The 22,166-nt window shown below is 39.8% G+C and overlaps 1 protein-coding gene across 2 annotated transcripts in view; it reads left to right on the top strand.

The window, feature by feature from the left end:
* cd276 (CD276 molecule) overlaps nucleotides 1–6,737 on the top strand; it is an 88,850-nt gene extending 82,113 nt beyond the window's left edge. For both annotated transcript variants that reach the window (XM_088992924.1, XM_088992925.1), the window contains one exon: nucleotides 6,500–6,737. In XM_088992924.1, the coding sequence (XP_088849050.1) occupies nucleotides 6,500–6,597 (98 nt within the window). In that variant the 3' untranslated portion in view covers nucleotides 6,598–6,737. The remainder of the gene's footprint in view (nucleotides 1–6,499) is intronic.
* The last annotated feature ends 15,429 nt before the right edge of the window (nucleotides 6,738–22,166 follow it).

Raw genomic sequence — 22,166 nt, 5'->3', positions numbered from 1 at the left:
GAAATAATGAATTATTGGGCCACATGTTATATTGCTTTGCACTTCTGGGTGTTCCAAGAAGCATTTTGACATTCTTTACTGTCATAAACATATTTTTAATGTATTTTCTAAACCCTATTTACCTTTTTGATCCTCCATAATATTTAATAATAACAATTATGTGGAATGCTAGGAGTCCAGGTGCCTAATTTATGCTTGGTGGTAGCGGGCGGTCCACTTATCGTATTTATTCGGGTATAACGCGCAACATTTTCTACCTAAAAAAGAACTCAAAGTTTGGGTGCGCGTTATAAACGAGGCTTGGGAAAAAAAATGTCATATATATTTCATGCTTTATCCCTTCCGGGAGGGGACAGCATTTCCATGGCTATTCTCACCCTTCAGTTTCGATTCTCGGAAAGACCCGGATCACGCGCATTCCTTTTTTTTATTATTATTGTTGATTACCATTTCTTGAGCATTTCTAACGCTTCATTTCCTTTCCTCGTCTCGCCCACACTGAAACGCAAGTTAAGCATTGCTGTTTTGCACAATTACCAATATCCAGAGTTTCAATTCAGTGTTTACGTTGTCATTCAGTGTTTACATTGTCAAGAAATTATTTTTATCGCAATGCTTGGTCTGAGCCGAGAAAAAGTAAAACAAAATTGTATACCGATTTTTAATAAAAAAAAATAGGAGTGCGCATTATACACATTCCTGTAAATTTTGCTTTGGGAAGATTCTACTTTCCCACTTGAGTGAATAAGAAAATCCACATTAGATTCTGAGATTTTCAATTTAAAGCCGTTAAGCGGCCCAAAAAAATTTTTCCCACCCACCCTGGTCATTGCTCTGAAGTAACGGTGGTGCGTGTGTGAAACATTTCCTCTCTTCCCTTCTTTTTATCCAGCTAGCTATTTATTTGCTATCTATTAGCTATCTATCTAGCTAGATGACTATCTATCAGCTATGTAGCTCGCTATCCATTAGCTATCTATTAGCTAGCTAGCTATCTTTCTATCTCTCTGTTTGAGTTATTCGGGGTTGGGAGAAAGCTGGCGCGTGTGGCTGCCGCTGCTCACCCCACAGAAAAACTTATCCTGTGATTGTAAAGTGACCTTGAGAGTTTTGAAAGGCGCTTATAAATGAAATGCGAACCGCTAATAAAAGTAGCAAGGTAGAAGAAAAAAGGAAGCAAAATATATCACATAAAGTTTGTTTTGTGCTCACAATTTCTTTGTTGGCAAGTAAAGTACAGCTCAAATGTTACTTTGGGGATATTTTTTTATATACAGTGCACTACTGCTGAATGTAATCTTTCTTGTGAGATACATTTTGGGTGTTTTGTGGAAGCGAGAGGGAGGTGTTGGATCGGATAAATTACATTTCCATTTATTTCCATTATGGCAACGATGATTTGAAATATGAGTGTGTGAGATACGTGGTCAAAGCTTCCCTGTTTTGCGTCAACTCGTATAGTTATAAATAAAATGGCTGCCGCCTCTTTTGTGAATACTGTTTCAGTTAGCACACCATCCTTAACGTGACATTTAATAGCTTAATAATTTCACAAATCAACACGAGTGCCTTTTAAGCTAAGGTTTCAAAACATTGTCTTTTCATGTGTCGATATTTGTTGAATATGTGGGTGGCAACTGCTAACCTCTATCTGCACGCAGAATACACTGTGGAAGACGATACAGTACAATGCTGTGCAAGGTCAATCATGTCTTAGATATGTTTATTGGATGGAAAAATGCATTGTAATATTCAAGATGTTCCTCAGGGATATTATTTCCGGCATCAGCGAAATATATGATCGGTTACCGGTAATGGGAGCTATGCAAATGAATGTAAATGTATATTGTCTCTCTTCAGCTATAGACGATACTTCATAATTACCAGTCCCTGCACGGAAAGTAATGGTCTCGCATGCTTTTGATCCTCCTGGTAATGATCTTTACCGAGCTTTTAAACATCTTTACTCACGATGCTCCAAATCTTCTCAACTATTTTTTTTTAAGTTTCTGGGTTTCATCGCCGGTGTTTGTCTTTGATGGCTTCCTCTGATTGTACTCTGGCGCCACTGTGTCATAAAGCGGCAGCCCCGCTGTTTTTTGTGTGTAATGTGTAATGTTCCTCAAATATACAAATTAGAAGGCTGCAAACTCTGCAGAATGAACTGTGGTTTTTTTCACCGCCAGTAGTGGATGATGGGATGGAAAAGAAATGGTTGATGAGATTGAATCTGCATTACTTTGCACATGATTAAGCTCTGATAGGCCATTCAAAAAAAAGCTTGCAATTTGGAGTACCTGCTGGAAATGAATCCGTCCATCAGCGTCACGGCAAGCGTGTTGGGAAGGGAGGATTGCTTCTGCCTGTTTAACACGCTGGCGTTTAATTTGGCCTCTTCCTTACTAAAGGACAACCGACGTCTACGGACAAGTCCATAAAATGTAAAATCACTTCAAATGACTTCTACTGAGTGTATTTTACAAAGATTCCACGGAATATAGCTATATTTTACGTTTTAAAACTTGCGCTGAATATTCAGGAAGTCTTGTTTTCGAGTTCGTGACTCACAATGCATTTTGGCTACTTTGTTTGGTCTGAAAACTTCGTGTTGAGAAGAAGGAAAACACATCAATAATGCGATGGTGAATCGTTGTGTGTTGCACCAGGACTACTATTTGATACTAGTTGACATAAATTCCCAGCGGACAAATCAGCCCATTTCCAACAGGGCTTGTGCATTTTCTGGGATGCTACATTGGAGTCCTGACAGCTCGAATTGATACGGAAGGACTTCTTTAATCGATTGCAAACCTTTATGCTTTCCTCTTCAGAACTATTTGAATCATATTCATAAATGGATGAGTAACAAGAAAGTATCTTCTCCGAATCTGAAGCCATTGTTTTGATTCTCGAGCAAGGCAAGAGCACGTCTTGGCGTGACATCATGAACAAAGGGGTGGGACCTTCTGGAAGTGGCCATTTCCGGTTTCATTTTGAAGTAGTTTTGGGACATTTTAACTGATAAGATGCTATAAAAGTTTTTCTGATGTCAGTTAGGAAACCAAAAAATGGTGTCGGTTGTCCTTTAAAAGATCCTGGACACAATCGTATTTTGGTGATTGCTTACATGACGGCCAAAACGTTTGCATTGAAATTCTACAAATGTCTCCATGATGTCTAGTGCACATGGGTCAGCGGACTGTTATTCCCGTATACATGGTATCGAGGAAAATGTTTCTCCAGCCGTCATCTGTACTTCTTTGAAGGTGTCGGACGTTTCGTTCCTCATCCAATGAACTTTGTCAGCAAACTAAAGTTGTGCTGGTAGGTCCCTGCTCTAAGGTTTTGGGAGCAGTCGACTACTCCCTAAAGCCGATATGATTACCTCTTTTGTCTATCTGATGACCTGTAATGGTCTATCCTTGGCTCTGATTGCCTCATTAGCTATGGTATCACCTGATTAGCATGACAAAGCCTACTTGATAACAACCTAAGAAGGCCGTTAATTAACCATTAAACCACCATGGCGATTTAGTCAAGGGTTTTGCTGTTTTACAAAAATGTTTCTTTTACTCCTCTTTCAGACAGAAAGATTTTAACCTCAATCGTCAAATTAGTCGTTGCTAGATTTTAGGTACAGCTGTACTGCAGATTGAGGCCCACTCGCATTGTCCCTGCGATGTTGATCAACACTTATCATCAGAGCCAGCAATAGAACATTAGAGGTGGTTTCATTCCCGTGTTAACGATTAAACAGCAATGTTGCGTACTCAAAAGACTGAGATCTTTTGCAAAATACAATCCAATGTCCCATTCAATGGAAGTATTCCAATCTGCGTTTATCTTCAGGTGACAAACGGAGCAACTCAGGGCTCTTATTTAGGGCTTTAACATTTTTTTGCACATCTTACCCCAAATACAGCACACATTTGTATTTTGAAAGGTTCATTGACTGGCATCGTCGTCACTGAGAGATCAGCACTTATTTCCAGGCATTTTTATCACCATTGAGAAGATCCTTCCCATTTTTCATCTCAGCAAAATTATTACGAAAGAATGAAAGAAAAATGAGGGCAATTCTTGGTTGTAGAAACTGTATGGCTTTTCACCTAATCTTTAGTTCTCAATATTTAGTGTACAGTTGTCCTACTTATGCCTCATGGGTTTCTCCCTTGGGGTTGATCAAAGCCGTTTATCAGCCACACCTGGCAACAACATCCTCAACAACAACAACCCCCTGGGGACACTCCCACCAGGGACATAAATAAGGCAACTCTACACTCTGAAGCCTGTTATCCCGCTGAACTATTGGAAAAGGGAAGGAACTAAAGACAACGAGAGGGTTTGTTCAAGGTCGCAAACGTTCGCCAGGCGAACAGAAGTCAACTGTTTCATCCATCCATCCATTTTCCAGACCGCTTAATCCTCATTAGGGTTGCGGGGTTTCCTGGAGCCTATCCCAACCGTCTTCGGGCACTAGGCGGGGGACACCTTGAATTGATTAAACAGAGACAAACAACCATTCACTCTCACACTCACACCTCTGGATAGTTTGGAGTGTTCAATCTGCCTGCCATGCAGGTTTTTGTAATGTGGGAATGAACTGGAGGACCCGGAGAAAACCCACCCGGGCCTGTGGAGAACATGCAAACTCCACACAAGGAGGCTGGACCGGGTCTTGAACTCATGACCTCGAAACTGTGAATTCAGCATGCTAACCACTCAACTACTGGGCCGCCTCAGTTAAGTTCACATAATTTTCCTGGCAGGTGTGTTTCATAGTGATAGCGCTGTATGTTAGATTTCGGTTTGGCCAGGTGAGATTACATTTCCAGTTTATCATACATGTTCTTTTTTTTTGTGGGGGGGGTGTGTGACAAACACAGAAAACGACAGTAAATTCATCTTTATGAACAGGTACCTTTCAAAATAATGCCCAGTCAGGCAAAAATAGACTTCAAGTTACTCCGACATTTAGCGGAGTTCGTAGCTACATCTTTGGGGATACATTATTGAAGTTATTCCAGCGCTACTTCTCTGCATAGAGTTTCCAAAATGAAAACACTCGCCTATGAGGAGAGCAACGGTTTTATTCTGCTTCCCAGTCGGGGTCGGTGAACGTTAAGTGCGGCGAGGGATGCTAATAATCTCTGCCACATTGCACAGGAGATGGTGTACATTAAGACCTTGGTTGTGCTTGTCTAAACCCGTCACCGATCCCTTTTGATTTATGGGAACTTTGAACGGCTTAAACTCGCTCGGGGGGAGCTGGAGACATCTTTGCCTGTTTGAAGCCAGATTTACGGTACCTACTGAAATACTGATATTCTCCAGCCTGGCCCGTTTTCGAATTGAGACGACTGGGATGTGTCGGGCAGGTTGGTGGGTTGGTCCGAAAAGATTAAGAATAAACAAAAATGACTTCCTGTTGCTGATTCATAAATATTACTAAAAAAAAAAAAATCACAAATGATACTATTCTTATCCGAATGTGTTACAGTAAAAATATTCTGGTTCTAATTCAAATCAACTCATTCACTGCCATTCCTAAATTTATTCGGGAATTGAAAACATGACGTAGAGCGCCATTCCCGAATTTGTTCGGGTTTAGGTTTTTCATGCTTGGGAGCCGATAAAGCGCTGGCCATGGCCTCTGGCAAGGTTTTTCTTGACTTTTTTAATCGATTGCAAACATTTATGCTTTCCTCTTCAGAACTATTTGAATCATATTCATAACTGGATGAGTAACAAAAAAGCATCTTCTCAGAATTTGAACTCTCTGAAGCCATTGTTTTGATTCTGGAGCGGGGCAGTTTGTGAAGGAATTATCCTGACGTGATGTCCCGAACAAGGGGGCGGGACTTTCGGAATCTCGACATTACCGAGTGATAGGAACTATCAGTGGAGCAGCTGCAGGGAGTAGTCTTCTGCTCCCCCCAACCTGAGAGCAGGGACCTATCATAGCAGAGTCCGGCACCGCCATGTTTGGACAGTAGGGATATATATATATAGGGCCTAAACTACCAGTAAGACTTTAGTTTGCTGACGAATTTTCTTGGATAAGAAGCGAAACGTCACCTTCAAAGAAGTACAGATGACGGCTGAAGAAACATTTTCATCAATGGACCACTCCTGTACGACTGAGAGCTTACACAGACGTATTTCCAAGTGCCCTTAAACAAATTGCAATTTCCCAAATTTCCCAATTGTGGGACTATTCAAGGCTTTCTGATTCTGATTATAAACTAAGAATAGTATATTGTGTATTGAAAATGAATCATTAATATTATCTGTTCAAAAAACATATAAATCTCTCACAAAGTGTTGAGAATATTACCCATTTCCCCCGTTTCATTTTGCTTAGTTTCAAGTAGCCAAAAGTTGCCAATAGTTATCATTTGATGTAAACAGCATTATTTGTAAAGCTTCTTTTCCCCGGCTCATCATGACCGGCATCTTTCAAAGATCATCTGCTAAATTTCATCCCATTTTTTTTCAGGTGTTTCAGCCGGGCAGCAGATAGGAGAAGAGTCTGGTGGTTTAATCCCACTCCAGCCATCAGAATCCATCAACCTGCTGACTGTGGCGTCCCCGTAGCCTGAACACAATTCGAGTCCATCATCATCATCGGCGTCATCATCTTCACAATGTGAAGCTCTCTCGAGTGTCCATCAACATACATCACCCGCCACTATCTACTTGTGCCCTTCGCGTCGCCCGCCCCCCCATTCTTTTAACATCTATCTATCTATCTATCTATCTATCTATCTATCTATCTATCTATCTATCTATCTATCTATCTATCTATCTATCTATCTATCTATCTATCTATCTATCTATCTATCTCTCCCTTTCTGTCTCTGTCTCTGTATCTATCTCTCTCTCTCTCTCTCTCTCTCTCTCTCTCTCTCTCTCTCTCTCTCTATCTCTATCTACCTACCTACCTACCTACCTATCTATCTATCTATCTATCTATCTATCTATCTATCTATCTATCTATCTATCTATCTATCTATCTATCTATCTATCTATCTATCTATCTATCTATCTATCTATCTATCTATCTATCTATCTATCTATCTATCTTTTTCAATACAAAAGACAGCTTGCTTAAAAAAAATCATTTCAAGAAGAGCCGGTCTCTGTGATTGTCCCATGCTCACTAATTAGCCTCTGTCGCCCGGGTAACCGCTATCTGTCAGCCCCCCCCTAACCCACCCCATCTCCCATCTCCTGGAAGCAGCCGTGGTTGTAATTGAATGCCGGCTTAGCTCCAGCAAACTGCAAATGTTGTGTAGGACACACCATGACAGCCTTCTTTTCTATATGCTTTCATATAGAACATGAAACTACGACCGGCATGGAATGCTTGATGTTGTCGGTGAATTGTGTGGATGTTTACACGTTTACAAGAGTTTACAAGCCTTCATTTTTTTCTTTTGTTTTTTAAGTCCAAATGACGAATGCCAAAATTGTGCCTCTTTGCAGTAAAGTCACACATAGAAAAAAAATCTCTTGTTCAGTTGTGATATATATATCTCTTGTTCATTATATATATATATATATATATATATATATATATATATATATATATATATATATATATATATATAAAGTATCGTTATATCGATATTCAGTAAAGTCTCGTTATATCGATATTCAAGGGAACCGAAAAAATATCGATATATCCGACCCTGTTTGCATGTAATTTTCTCCATGCGTGCATAAAAATAGTATCGATATAACTGGGACTATCGATATATCCGATATCGATACAACGAGACTTTACTGTATATATATATATACATATATATATATATATAATATCACTATATTATTATGTATTTTTTTTAAATAATCTTATGCCTCACAATGTGTTCAATTCTGTCTCTTTGTTGCACGTATTTCAATGGCCGTTATATCACTATGTACTTTCTTCTTGCTTGTTTTGACTTTCCCAAACGACAATACGACTCTCCTTGGCACCAAGTTGAATGGACTGTGAACCCACATATTGTCACACATGCTGGGCAAAGTCGCAAACGGCAGTCCATGCGCAGAAGGCCCAAGGTAGCGTCAGTGGCAGGAAGGTGATGTCTTAAGTCTCCTGGGATGCGGGACTTATTTTGAGCATCAGGATGAGGGATTCTATACGACGGGAATCCAAGCGCTGCAACACAGATTGCAAAAAGCTTGTCGCCACCGCAGGCGAGACTCTCAAAAGATATTCGACCTTTGCCTCATCGTCAAAAACTTTAAAGGTTCTCCCGCAGAAATAACAGAAAATGTGAAATACTGTATGTCAAAAGTCCGACGCCTGCCATTTCATGTCCATACAAGCTCTCTGCTGAGTGGACAAATTAAAAAAAGCTTCTATTTTCGGCGTAATCCTGCTGTTTGTGCACTTTCAATCATCTTAAACATGTTGTGTATAATGGATTTGCTCTGTGATTTGCTTGTTTGTAGGTGAAATAGCTCGCTTGCATAACTAGAAGGGAGAAAAAAAACACGACGCACCCTCCCCAATCCACCTTCCAGAAGTAAACACACACGCACACGCACATGCACACACGCACACGCACACACACACACACACACACACACACACACACACACACACACACACACACACACACACACACACACACACACATTTTACATCCTAGCTAAAGCATGGTATGCTGTGTGTAGAGTAGCCCTTGACCTTGCCGGGTGTCCTCATGGCCTGCACACCCGCTAGAAATTAAATTACAGATTAGTGGCTGCAGGCCCAAAGGCGGCTTTGGTCAACTCTCACTCTTATTGGGGGATTGGGTGGTGGGGGATTAGAGGAAGGAAAGTCTTGAAGATGTTACAAACCCTTTTTAGCAGATCGCTTGCTGCAAACAGCGTCGAATCTTGCATGGCGTGTCAGCTGCACACCAGGGACATGTATTTAGTGAGCTGGTTGGTTAACAGATGAGATGTACAGATGCTTAGCGTTAAGGAGGCAGGTTGGTTGGTTCCGTTCCGTATTTTCCGCAGTATAAATTGCACTCGCCATAAAATGCATAGATAAAAACATAAACATAAATCGGACTGGTGTAAAAATCCCATTTCGGTAGGAATTTATTTGATAAAGTCCAACACCAAGAACACACAAGTTATCTTGAATGGCAATTAAAAAAAAATAACCCGAACAAATTACGTAATAATAATAATAATAATAATAATAATAATAATAATAATACATTTCATTTCTAAGCGCCTTTCAAAACTCTCAAGGACACTTTACAGTCACGGGATAAGAACTTTTTTTTGTGCGGATGAGCAGCGGCAGCCATTCGCGCCAGCGTTCATTCTACCCGGAAAGCGGAATGACGCTATATGTCCTATTTTCCATTCCCGAATACATTTGTGAATGGCAGTGAATGACTTAATTTTTAGAGCATTATATATGAAGTACACGTACACAGTATTTTTATGAATTGTAGAGCCTGTTCAGCACGTGACTTATTGATGTTCATGTTGATTATACGTAGGATCATCTACAAGACAAGCAGAAACGTTAAAGGACAAGCGAACCATTTTTTTTGTTTCCTAACTGACATCATAAAAACGTTTTATAGCATCTAAAATACCCAAAACATGCAGGCTGATATTTTTAATCAAATGCAAAGCACCTATAAAAATGAGTTAAAGTGTCCCAAAACAGGATGTCTTGCCGTTCTCTAGAATCAAAACAATGGCTTCAGATTCAGAGAAGATGCTTTCTTGTTACTCATCCAGTTATGAATATTATTCAAATAGTTCTGAAGAGGAAAGCATAAATGTTTTCAATCAATTAAATAAGTTATTCTGTGTCATTTTGAGGTGTCTGGACTGCAATGTAGCATCCCAGAAAATGCACAAGATGGCGTCCAAGCTCTGTTGGAAATGGGCTGATTTGTTTGCTGGGAATTTGTGTCAACTCGTATCAAATAGTAGTCTTGGTGCAACACACAATGATTCACCATCGCGTTATTTATGTGTTTTCCTTCTAATTTCACCATCAACACTGATCAACATGAAGTTGTCAGACCAAACAAAGTACCCAAAATGCATTGTGTGACGCTTTCTCGGTCAGGGGCGTTCCAGACGTGACGTCACGTCAAGCATCGTCATCAACTCGAAAACAAGACTTCCTGAATATTCAGCGCGAGTCTTAAAACGTATGTATATGCCGTATATGCCGTGGAATCTTTGTAAAATACACTCAGAAGAAGTCATTTAAAGTGATTTTACAAATTATGAACACAACTTGTCCGCAGGCGTCGGTTTGTCCTTTAAGGCTTTTCACACCTGATAGGAACATGGTTTCAAGTGTGAACACAAAGCACTTCTCAAGTTAAAATGAGTTTTCAAAGCTCAGTGCTAACAAAAAGTGAGTGTTAATGTTTGGATAGCAGCGGTGTGAGCTCACTTCGTTCGGGGCCGAGCTGACAAACAACGTGCACTTGTGGCATGTTGTCATTCCAAACAATTGTTTTTGTTTTTTTGGAGTCGGTCTAAAGCCGACAAACTGAGCAAACTAAGCAGGCATGTTTAAGTAAATAAAACAATCTTACGCTTCGGGATGGGTCAAACTAAATTCCATGCAGGACTATTCAAACATCCCCACTCAAATATCGCTTTTGCCATTAGGGGAAAAAATGGAGCGTAATGTTCAAGTTCAGTTCAGGTATATGAATAACACTCTCTTTCAATGTCAGCCATTAGCAAAAAAACCTTTTAGTGCCACCCAACTCTGAGCATTCTGATTGCTATTTCAAGGCTTTGATTATATTGCGCGTTTTATTATTAAGTCATAATTATGTCCTCATACAAAAAGTTTGGTTCTGTTTTTTTCCCCATTTTTCAAGTCATGATAAAATTTAAAGGACAACCAACATCACTTTTTTGTTTCCTAACTGACATCAGAAAAACGTTTTATAGCATCTAAAATACCCAAAACACGCAGTATGATATTTTTATTCAAATGGAAAACACCAATAAAAATGACTTAAAGTGTCCAAAATCTGCAAAAAATTGAGCTGCGAATTGGGCATTTTCAGAAAGTCCCGCTCCCAGTTCGTGATGTCACGCCAAGACGTCTTGCATTGCTGGAGAATCAAAACAATGGCTTCAGATTCGGAAAATATGCTTTCTTGTTACACATCCAGTTATGAATATGATTCAAATAGTTCTGAAGAGGAAAGCATACATTTTTGCAATCGATTAAATAATTTATTCCGTGCCATTTTGAGGCAACATTGGGGGGGAAGGTATCACCCAAAAAGAGGCAAAGAGCTCCTGTGAGGAATTAATCAGCCTGTTTTCACAGGCTGATACATTCCTTCCATGGAGCTTGGTCGCCCCCTTCTGGCGGCTTTTTGGTGCAACACGAGGTTTTCAGACCAAACAAGTACAGCAAAATACATTGACGTGATGGAAGGACTGCTACAATGTGTCTTTTTCTCGGTCAGGGGCGTTCCTTCAGTGATGTCACGTACGGACTCGTAACCAACTCAAAAACAAGACTTCCTGAATACTCAGCCCAAGTCTTAAAACATAAAATATAGCTATATGCGGTGGAATCTTTTGTAAAATACGCTCAGTAGAAGTCATTTGAAGCCATTTTACAAATTATGGACACAACTTGTCCAGAGACGTCGGTTGTCCATTAAATGGGCTGTCACTTATATAGTGCTTTTCTACCTCAGGCACTAAAAGCACTTTATTATGTTTCCTCTTTCCCCAAGTGATGACGCAGCATCAGGAACAACTTTGGTGTCTTGCTCAAGGACACTTGAACACGGTCACAATGGCCATTATCAATTTGATAAACTTCACAAACTATTATTAGTATTTTGAAGTGTGTGCGCATGAGATCCGTTTATTAACTGTGTGCCTTCTCTTCCCAAATTCAAAAATGACAAGAACACTTTGATATTGATCAACTCAAGTTAAAGAAAATGTTTACTGTTTTTTCCCCCTCCCATCCACTCTCAATTGGACAAACAAAACATCTGAGGTTTTAGAGCAGTGGTCCCCAACCTTTTTTGCGCCACGGACCGGTTTAATGTCAGACAATATTTTCCCGTACCAGCGGATAGAGAAACATTTCAAGGACGTTTGTTTTTTACTCATTTTGCTAGCCTACAGTGGGCTAATTTTAGCGGTATGTATCACATGACCTAGACAAGCACTTTGTATGCGTCAAGAGTAATCTGGTAATTTTTCATTTTTCATTTAATGTAAATTATGTATTCTTTCTGCGCGGCCTGGTACCCATGGTACCAGTGGTACCTAAATGACCCACGGACCAGTACCGGTCCGCGGCCTGGGGGTTGGGGACCTCTGTTTTAGAGAACGTTAAACTCAGAATGTTAGATTGGATAAGCTTTTATTAGTCTCACAGTGGATAAATTTACATTTCACAGCAGCAACGTGAGGAACGGAAAAGAAGAAGTAGAAGTAGAAAAACAAAATACAGAAGCTGCTGGAAAGGCACCCACTCTCGCGGGTGGCGCCATCTTGAAGTCAAAAGAACTAAATAACAAATAATATGACAACACAAAGACACAGACAGTCATTCTATCTTAAGCACTTTCTGCACTTTGTTGGATGAAGCAGTTCTAGATGAAAGAGGAGAGGAGCAAAGCAACCTTTTCACCAGTGGATCAGGGACGTCATGGTGGAATGTGCACATCTGCCAAAATGGAACTGTATAGTGCCACTTAGCAGTTTCTTTGACGACGATACGAGTGCAGCGTGTTCTACCGGAAACAAATTCCTTGTGTGTTCTACATTCTTGGCAATAAAGATGATTCTGATTCTGATTCTGATGTTGAAAGCAAACACGAAGCGGTCGCATCTATTTGACAAAAAGAGAATGTCTCACATCTCATGTCCCGCGTAAATCCGCTTCAATTCGAAACAGCCACAGTTCCATTATGTTCATGATTTAACGCATCGGCACTCTGCGAAATCCATCTTGGACTTCTTTTCCAATGCTTCCAATTTGACGTGTAAATCGCTGACAGGAAGCCAGTGTAATTATACAAAAATTATAAAAAAATATACTTTCATCACTGTGAAATGTAAATTTCTCCAATTCGAGACAAATAAAGGCAAATCCATCTATCCATCCATCCATCCATCCATCCATCCATCCATCCATCCATCCATCCATAGGGAATAAAAACAAACAGTGAATACCAATGTGCAAATAGTTTATTGATGGCAACAGTGGATTTTCCATCACAGGCAATTAAAGTGCAAATAAATAAGTTTGGCTATGGCCACTTAGATCACATGTAAACACAGCAAAGGAGGGGGGGGGGGGAGAAACCTGATCACCGGAAGCGCCCCTTGCATCATTTTTACGATCTACCCGGGTTTGTTCGCCACTTCAGTAGTGGCGTTCTAAGTTTTTTTTTTTTTTTTTTAATTTCCCCCGAGGAGTCCTGATGGCGTAGTTAGTATGCAGAGGATCGACCGGCGCATAAAACAGCCAATGCGACTGTGGTGGAGCGATACTTTTTCGACTGAACTTGCTAATAAGCACGCTGTTTTATGATGCTCTGAAGTAAGCATTCAAGCTCTGAATTTGCTTTGGAATTCACAGCAAGTTTCCTCATTGGAAAAGCCTCAGAGGGTCCCAGATAAGTGATGCTAAGGCTCACAAAAAATGCCCAAAGATGTGATTTTAAATATTCTTATGGATCATCTTGAAGGTAAACAGTTCCTCATGAATGTTCCGGAAGGATGACATGCTAGTTCATCCTGAATTTTCATGCAAACATGATAAAAGTGAAAAAGCTATATCAGGGTAAGTATGAGACTCACATTGTATATACAGTGTACTTGTGAACTTAATTGGTTCCCAGAAAGTGTGTGTAAGGCGAAAAGTTCGTCTGCCAAACATTTATTTCCCATAAGAAACCATTAAAAATTAGAATAATCCGTTCCTAGGTCCCCATAAAACAATTTTCTATGAAATAAGCCTTAAAACTACACATAATATACCTTATTTTATGTATTATAAATGTGCTATTGTATAATTAAATAAATAAACTGTACTGTATAATCAAGTCGTTTTATTCACCTTTGTGATGGTCGCTGATGTAGTTGCCTCTTGATGATATCAGAGTGAAGTTTCCCTCTAGCTGCTTTTCATTAATTAAAATCAACAGAAGTTTTTCAACCTCTTCTATTGCCTGAGACCGTTGCTTGGATAACACAGAAACACCCTTAGCCACACGTAGCAATGGTCGACTTAGCTTACTGGTACTGGGACGCTAAGTCACAGAAATGCACACCTCGTTTGTGTTTTTCGAAAATCTTCTTCTGCTCGACCGTAATTTTCTTTAGTGTCCTCTCGGCTTGACACTAGCCTGTGGCAGGGTCTTTTTCGGTCCCAAAATAGCAAAAGTATTCCACTCGATAACAAACCACGTCTGCACTCAAAGGGTGTGTGGAAAACTAGTCCGCCAGCCACCGTGGTGCTGTTCGACCGTGTGGTTTGCATCTTATAGTCCAGAAATTACGGTGTATTCGTATTCGGTAATAATTTCTACAGCCAAAATTTGAATTCCAAGCATGGATGCAATTTGGCCTTTAATACACAACTAGCGATTTGTTTTTTACGTCACCACCAAATCAAATCCGCGAATAACCCGCTCGTACGTCGACCAACAGCGACTCAACTGTGATCCCGAGTGGATGACTTGTGACATTTGTACGATATCTCATGTATATTTTACAGTTGAACTCACCGTCGCGCATCAATTTACACCTTTTATCCATTTCTGCACGTGTGCCTTTCAATGAAATAAAAGCCTTTTCTTGTCATGTCATTAAATCGTAATCTCTGCATATCCGTGTCACGCCGTGTCAAGACATCGGGTCACATCGTTACAAAACTGAGCTGATAATGCAGAGGAGTGGAAGTACGCGAAGACAAGCGCTGGCATGCCTGGGAATCGCATCACTTTGGAATATTATGACCGAGTATGTGGACCGATACGCAGTAGTACAGAGTGCCGGCACTTCTCAGTTTTAGCGTCTAGCGTAGAGGAATTTTTCATTATTTTTTTTATGCTGTTCAAGTTTTTACTTGTGATATTCAGATAACTTCTTCAATAATCCAGATACAGTGATACCTTGGCTTACGAATTTAATTGGTTCCCAGACAGAGTGTGTAAAACGAAGTGTGTATCCCAAACATTAATTTCCCATAGGAAACCATTAAAACGAGAATAATCCGTTCCCAGGACCCCATAAAACAGGGGTCAGGAACCTATGGCTCGCGAGCCATATTTTTGATGATTGCATCTGGCTCGCCGATAAAACTACATATTGTCACTTTTTCGCAGTTCATTTCCTGTTTGGGCTGCAGTTGGCGGAAAGCCCAATTTTGATTGGATGCTACTGACCAAGGTTGGCGGAAACCGCAATTTTGATTGGATGATAATGGCCGTTCATGTTGAAACAGGTAAACGGCTCTTTTAAATAAGCCCGACAAGTAAAAAAAATGACGAGTATCGCACACTATTTCAGGTTGGAATGGACCAAAGGATTCGCCTTTGTGGAGAGAAAAGGTTCTGATTGTAATTTGCAATGAAACAATACCATCGATGAAACAGTCGAATGTCAGTGGCACTTTGACATGTTAACGTTAGCATCAATATACTTCTGCGAGAGACAGCAGAAAGCAAGTGTGGAAGCTAATGAGCCGTTTGCAGGCTAGCTAGCAGTAACTTTGCCGATGGACCCGGAAAGTTGACTTTCATTCCTATCGTTTGGCTGGATTTTTTTAAGGAACGGAAAAGCATTTATGTTAATGGTGAGTAGTATGACAAAGTTATTTTAAATAATACATTCTGACATTTTGTTGAAAAGTGGCCGCGCGTGCATGTTTGCATGCGTGCGTGCATGTTTGCATGTGTGCGCGCGTGTGTGGCTCTCATTGAAAAACATTTCTAAATATTTTACTTTTATGGCTCTCTTAGTCAAAAAGGTTCCCGACCCCTGCCATAAAACATAATTTTCTACTTTCTAATTTTCTAAGCCTTAAAACTATACAATATATAACATATTTTATGTATAATAAATGTACTATGGTATTGCAGTGAACTGTACTATATAATAAAGTCGTTTTATTTACCTTTTTGATGGTCGTTGATGGATAAGAAAACCTTTACACACAATTTACATCAGCAAAATTATGGAAGTAGAAGACAACATGTGTAGAAATATAAATACATATCAGCATCTATCATATATTTATTTCTTAAATTATGAGCATGTCGCGGCTTGGAATTGAAGCGGGTTTACGTAGGACAGGAGATATGATAATCTCTTTTAATCAATGGATGCTACAGCTTCGTGTTTGCTTTCTATATTTAGTTTATAGTAGACATGCACGTGACGTCCCTGATCCACTAGTGAAAAGGACACTTTGATCTTCTCGTATTTCATCTAGAACTGCTTCATACAACAAAGAGGGTTCAGAAAGTGCTTAAAATTGAATGACTGTGTCTCTGTGTTGTCATACTATTTGTTATTTAGTTGTTGCTTTTTACAGCAGCTCCGGTATTTTGTTTTTGTACTTCTTTTTTTCCTCTTCCTTTCATGACTTTGCTGCTGTGAAATGTAAATGTCTCCACTGCGAGACTAATAAAGGCTAATCCAATCCCATCCAATCCAATAATGAACTGATGTACCCTACCGCAAAATTTACCTACCTAGTTGAAATATTACAAGCACCGGCATTTATGTTTGTCCCCTTAATGGATCCGTACATTCAGTAACATTGGACTAGTCTCAGTTTCCACATAAAGACAAGACAAGGAAAAGCAAGGTCGAGTGCGCCCTTTGAAACTGTTGGCTGCGGGTTGCATCATTTCGGTTTGTTTTGCTACCCAACGGACGCCATCAATCCCTTCATTTACACATCAGAAACAGCAACATGACTCACTTTACAAACCCCCCACAAAACCTCATTTTTGACAGCAATAGCAACAAAATAAATGTGTTCTAGTCACTGGTTCACAAATGCTAATGACGAACACATATGGAAAGTGATGAAAAGAGTGTATGAACAATAACTGAGATACCATTGAATCAGTACATGGATTTTGTACTCTCTGTAATTATGGACTGGCCAGCGAATGAATTAGCAATGAGTGTGAAACCAGCTAACGAAGTCTGCCAAGCTATCCTTGACAACAATCAACGCCCAAACAGCTTTTCATGAAGTTGTTGAGAATTCATGTCGCGATTCAAGCACCGCTAATGTAAAAAGTAAAGCCGATAGTGAGACAACTATGTTACTTAGTCAGGCCTAACTAGTGCACTGTGCTTCCCTGAGGACAGGGTATAAAATTAATTCATTCACTGCCAGACATGTCCAAAAATGTGTCCACTCCAGTGCCACAGAATGTTGAGTTTTAGGACTACATAAACATTCAATGCAGCGTAAGAAACCTTAGACTCTCTTCTTTCATCAAAAAAGGAGTTAATTCCTAAATTATATGGGTCTGGAGTTATATGAGCTTGAAATGAGGGCAGCTGTCCAAAATACAATGCAACACATACATATTCATATTGGTTTATATAGCGCTTTGACAAAAACTGAAGTTGGAACAAAGCGCTAACATGGAGAAAAAAAAAGGGAAATGATGCCCCCGTGTGCATTGCCAGAGGTCTGGCCAGTGCTTTATACCCAAGCAAGACAAAACAAAACCCGAACTGATTCGGGAATGGTGCTCCCCGTCATATTTTTAAATCCTGAATTAATTAGTGAATAGCAGTGACTGAGTTAAGTGAATCAGGGGTGAATCAGAAATTAAGTGAAAATCACTACTCAAATATCATAACAGTAATTCCAATTCCACCAAAAGTTAACTCAGCCCCAAATGCGAATATTTTAAAACATGCTTACGAAGGAGCTCCTTTAAAGCATTTTAAAATCCACTTAGTACTATCAACAAAAATAGCTAGCGCTGACCGCACAGTGTTTGTAAAGTGCTGCATGAGCTTAAAATGTGAAAAAGGGGATGTCTTTGTGGGTGGACAACAGGGAACGTGTCGTCCAACGTGAGGGAAAGAACAGGCAGCCTTATTTTAGCTTATTTGTGCTTGCTAAGGCCATTGAATGCCGCTGTCCCTAATTAAAGAGTTGGGCTCCATTGAGTAGCGGCAGGCTGCTCCTGAGCACGCACATAAGAGCCTTATTCTTTCCATCCATCAAATCTACTGTAATAACGTTGCTTTACAGTGCGCCAAAAGGCGGCTGTCCGATTTCAAGTTATTGCTCAGATAAGTCGACGGTAATTTTCGGCGGCTCTGGGGCTTCGCAGCTGCTGTGTGGATGCAGATGAATCATTTCCTGTGTAAAGTACGGCGACCATGTTGGGAGAACACCGCCTGACAAATGGCCTCTGGGCTACCCGAAAACCCTTCACTACACCCTTGATATTGTCGTGTGCTTCTATGAGACGTTATGATGCTAAAAGCTTGCAAAAACGAGTTGCACTTAATGTTATGGGATGTGTTATTTTACCATTTTATCGCATTGGGGAAATTAAGAGAACAATAACCCTCACCGCCTTATTAGACATACATTAGCAGTGGAAAAAGGACACTTCGGAATTTTCTTTTGCATAGTTTTTTTCTGCTTGATGTACATGCATCATGCTAGTGTGAAGATGTCCATTACTGGTAGAGCGAATGAATGTGCAATCTCTTAATGGCTAAGCCGTACTGTGTCTACTTCCAAAGTGGTTTTTTTTTTTTTTGCATTGGGAATATGCTTTGCATTGATTTTTTTTTCAGAGTGGCTGCAATAACAATCCACAGAAATGTACTGCTGCTAAAAGCTTGCAGATAATTTTCGAATAATCATAACGGTAAGAAATGAGTGAGATACTGACCAATGATGGCAATGATTAACTCATTCACTGCCATTCCCGAATGTATTCGGGAATTTAAAATATAACAATGGAGCGCCATTCCCTAATTTGTTTTGTTTTGTTTTTTGTTTTCTTGCAGGGGGTCCGATAAAGCTCTGGTGAGACCTCGGGATATGTTTTTTTCCCCTTCCACGAGGGGACAGCATTTGCCTTTTTTGCAGCCGCCCCCATTTCAAGCTCAGATAACTCTCGACCCATATAATTTAGGAATTAACTTTTTTTGAAAGAAGAGAGTAAGGTTTTTTACGTCACATTTAAAGGACAACCGACGTTTGCGGACAAGTTGTGTCCTTAATTTGTAAAATGGCTTCAAATGACTTCTACTGAGCGTATTTTAATAAGATTCCACCACATATAGCTATATTTTACGTTTTAAGACTCGCGCTGAATATTCAGGAAGTCTTGTTTTTGAGTTGGTGACGAGTCCGTACATGACGTCAGTAAAGGAACGCTCCTGACCGAAAAAAAGACACATTGTCGCACTCCTCCCGTCACGTCAATGTATTTTGCTGTACTTGTTTGGTCTGAAAGCCTCGTGTTGCAACCAAAAGCCGCCAGAAGAGGGCGTCCAAGCTCCATGGAAGTAATTTATCTGTCTGTGGAAACGGGCTGATTCATTCCTCACAGGAGCTGGTCGCCATTTTTCTGCCTCTTTTCTGGGACGCTACATTGCAGTCCAGATGACTCAAAATGACACGGAAGGACTTACGTAATCGATTGCAAACATGTATGCTTTCCTCTTCAGAAGTATTTGAATCATATTCATAACTGGATGTGTAACAAGAAAGCATATTCTCCGAATCTGAAGCCATTGTTTTGATTTTCCAGCAATGCAAGACGTCTTGGCGTGACGTCACGAACTGGGGGCGGGACTTTCTGAAAATGCGCAATTCGCAGCTCAATTTTTTTGCAGATTTTGGACACTTTAAGTCATTTTTATTGGTGTTTTGCATTTGAATAAAAATATCATACTGCGTGTTTTGGGTATTTTAGATGCTATAAAACGTTTTTCTGATGTCAGTTAAGAACCAAAAAAAGTGATGTCGGTTGTCCTTTAATGTTTATAATAATAATAATAATAATAATAATAATAATAATAAGAAGAAGAAGAAGAAGAAGAAGAAGAAGAAGAAGAAGAATAAGAATAATAATACATTTAATTTACAAGCGCCTTTTAAGACACCCAAGGACACTTTACAATTACAAGAACAATAAACATCAGAACAATAAAACCATAAATAAAATGATAAATGATAAAAGCTGATTAAACTGAAATGTGAATGCAATTTTAAACAGAAGGGTTTTGAGGTTGGATTTGAAGGTGGGAAGAGAGTCAATATTTCGGATGTTGGGTGGACGTGAGTTCCAAGGTTTGGTTGCACGGTTTGGGAGATATGCAGTCCTAAAACTCAAGATTCTGTGGGTCCTGGAATTTGAATGACAATGACAAAAACCCTTGCACTGGAGTGGGCACATTTTTGCAAATGTCTGGCAGTGAATGAGTTAATAAGTACAGTGCTGCAGAAAAAGGAATTAGAGTTGAATGTTTTTTTTTTTTTTTGAGGTCGTCAAATAACCCTAGTCAACATAAAATAATTTTTCAGGAGGGGAAAAATATAATCATCTTGGCTCTGGGCGGAAAAAATTACCTACCACTAAACCCAAAAACTGGTTAGGACACTGTGTAGTACTGGATTGGATTGGATTTGCCTTTATTAGTCTCACAGTGGAGAAATTGCTTCATTCATCAACACAGTTGTTATTTTGACGTCTTACGTTAACATTTGGTTAATGAACTTAAAAACTGAAAGTAAGTAAGAATTTAAGAATACTTTTTTTCCCGCCGCTTTATGACGGCATGGTCTGCTGTGAAAAGATGAGAGTGATCTACTGGAAATAGCCAATGAAAAAGTCCCAGAAGATGTCAATATTTTCTTTTACGGGACGTTACAACAGAGTGTTCACCTCATAAGATGGGGTACTTCCACAGGCATTTTAGTGACTTTTCATAAAAATGAGCAGTTAAAAAAAGTTTGGAAATTGTCGTTTGGTGACAGGCAAAAATAGGGATGGCTGCTCCGATGTGATGCTCAGTTTGCAAATGCAAATGAAACATTTGAATTTTGTCAATTTCTGAACATGTTTTCGACTCTGCAGTTCAAACGATGAAGTGCCTTATTTATGGATTTCATATGCTAATGAGCATGATGTCATGCCATCGCTACATTTAGGGCCGATCCCCATTTTTTTTCCGGTGTATAAGGCGCACCGGAGTACAAGGCACATCCCCAATAAATGGTGTATTTTCAAACCTCTACCATATATAAGGCGCACCGGACTATAAGGCGCACCTTCAATGAATGAAGAACAGTTTTCCAAATACAATATATAAATATCGATGAGAAGGTTTCTTCAGCCGTCATCTGTACAAATTTGAAGGTTTCGGACGTTTCGCCTCCTATCCAAGAGGCTTCGTCAGCGAACTAAAGTCTGACTGGTCGTAAAGTCTGACTGGTCGATACGCTGCTGCTGTGAAATGTAAATTTATCCACTGCGAGACTAGTAAAGGCAAATCCAATCCAATCCAATCCAGACCGACTCACTGAACCCCTAGGGTTCGATAGAACCCAGGTTAAGAACCACTGATATAGATATACATATATATAATTCATGCACAAAATTCCCAATATAAACTGTGTGACACCAAAATGCATCACGCAGTCGTAATTGCTATTTGCATGGCTCGTTAGCATATTAGCGCCAGCTCCACAATAGCCGATGATTGATGAACACGTCCGAGCGCATCATCGTCAAAGTAACAACATTTGACAAATTATAGAGACGACACAGACTCTCTCAAGGACAAGTGCTCACTCCAAATGACCACCACAACAGACAGAATGAAAGCTCATAGGGAATCATTAAACTTCGACGTCTTGCTCCGGTCACATCCGATGACTCAGTTTGGAAAAAAGCTTGGCAATTTGGCTTTGCTCATCTGTCTCCGAGCTGGAGGGTGTCAGTGTACAAACTCAAAATGGCTTGGAACAAGGTTCTTATGTTCTAGGATGATAAATATGTCCATCTAATTTCATGCCGAATTGGTGAAACTGGTCGGCTAATTATTTTATAACAATCCAGGTGAGCATGACTGATGGAGTTTCAGAGTTTCTTTTGGGACTTGAAAAA

This window comes from Hippocampus bargibanti, linkage group LG03, assembly GCF_051943395.1.
Source record: "Hippocampus bargibanti isolate YZ-2025 linkage group LG03, ASM5194339v1, whole genome shotgun sequence".
NCBI lineage: Eukaryota > Metazoa > Chordata > Actinopteri > Syngnathiformes > Syngnathidae > Hippocampus > Hippocampus bargibanti.
Note: the sequence above shows the minus strand (reverse complement) of the source record. Positions and strands in the feature narration are given on the sequence as shown.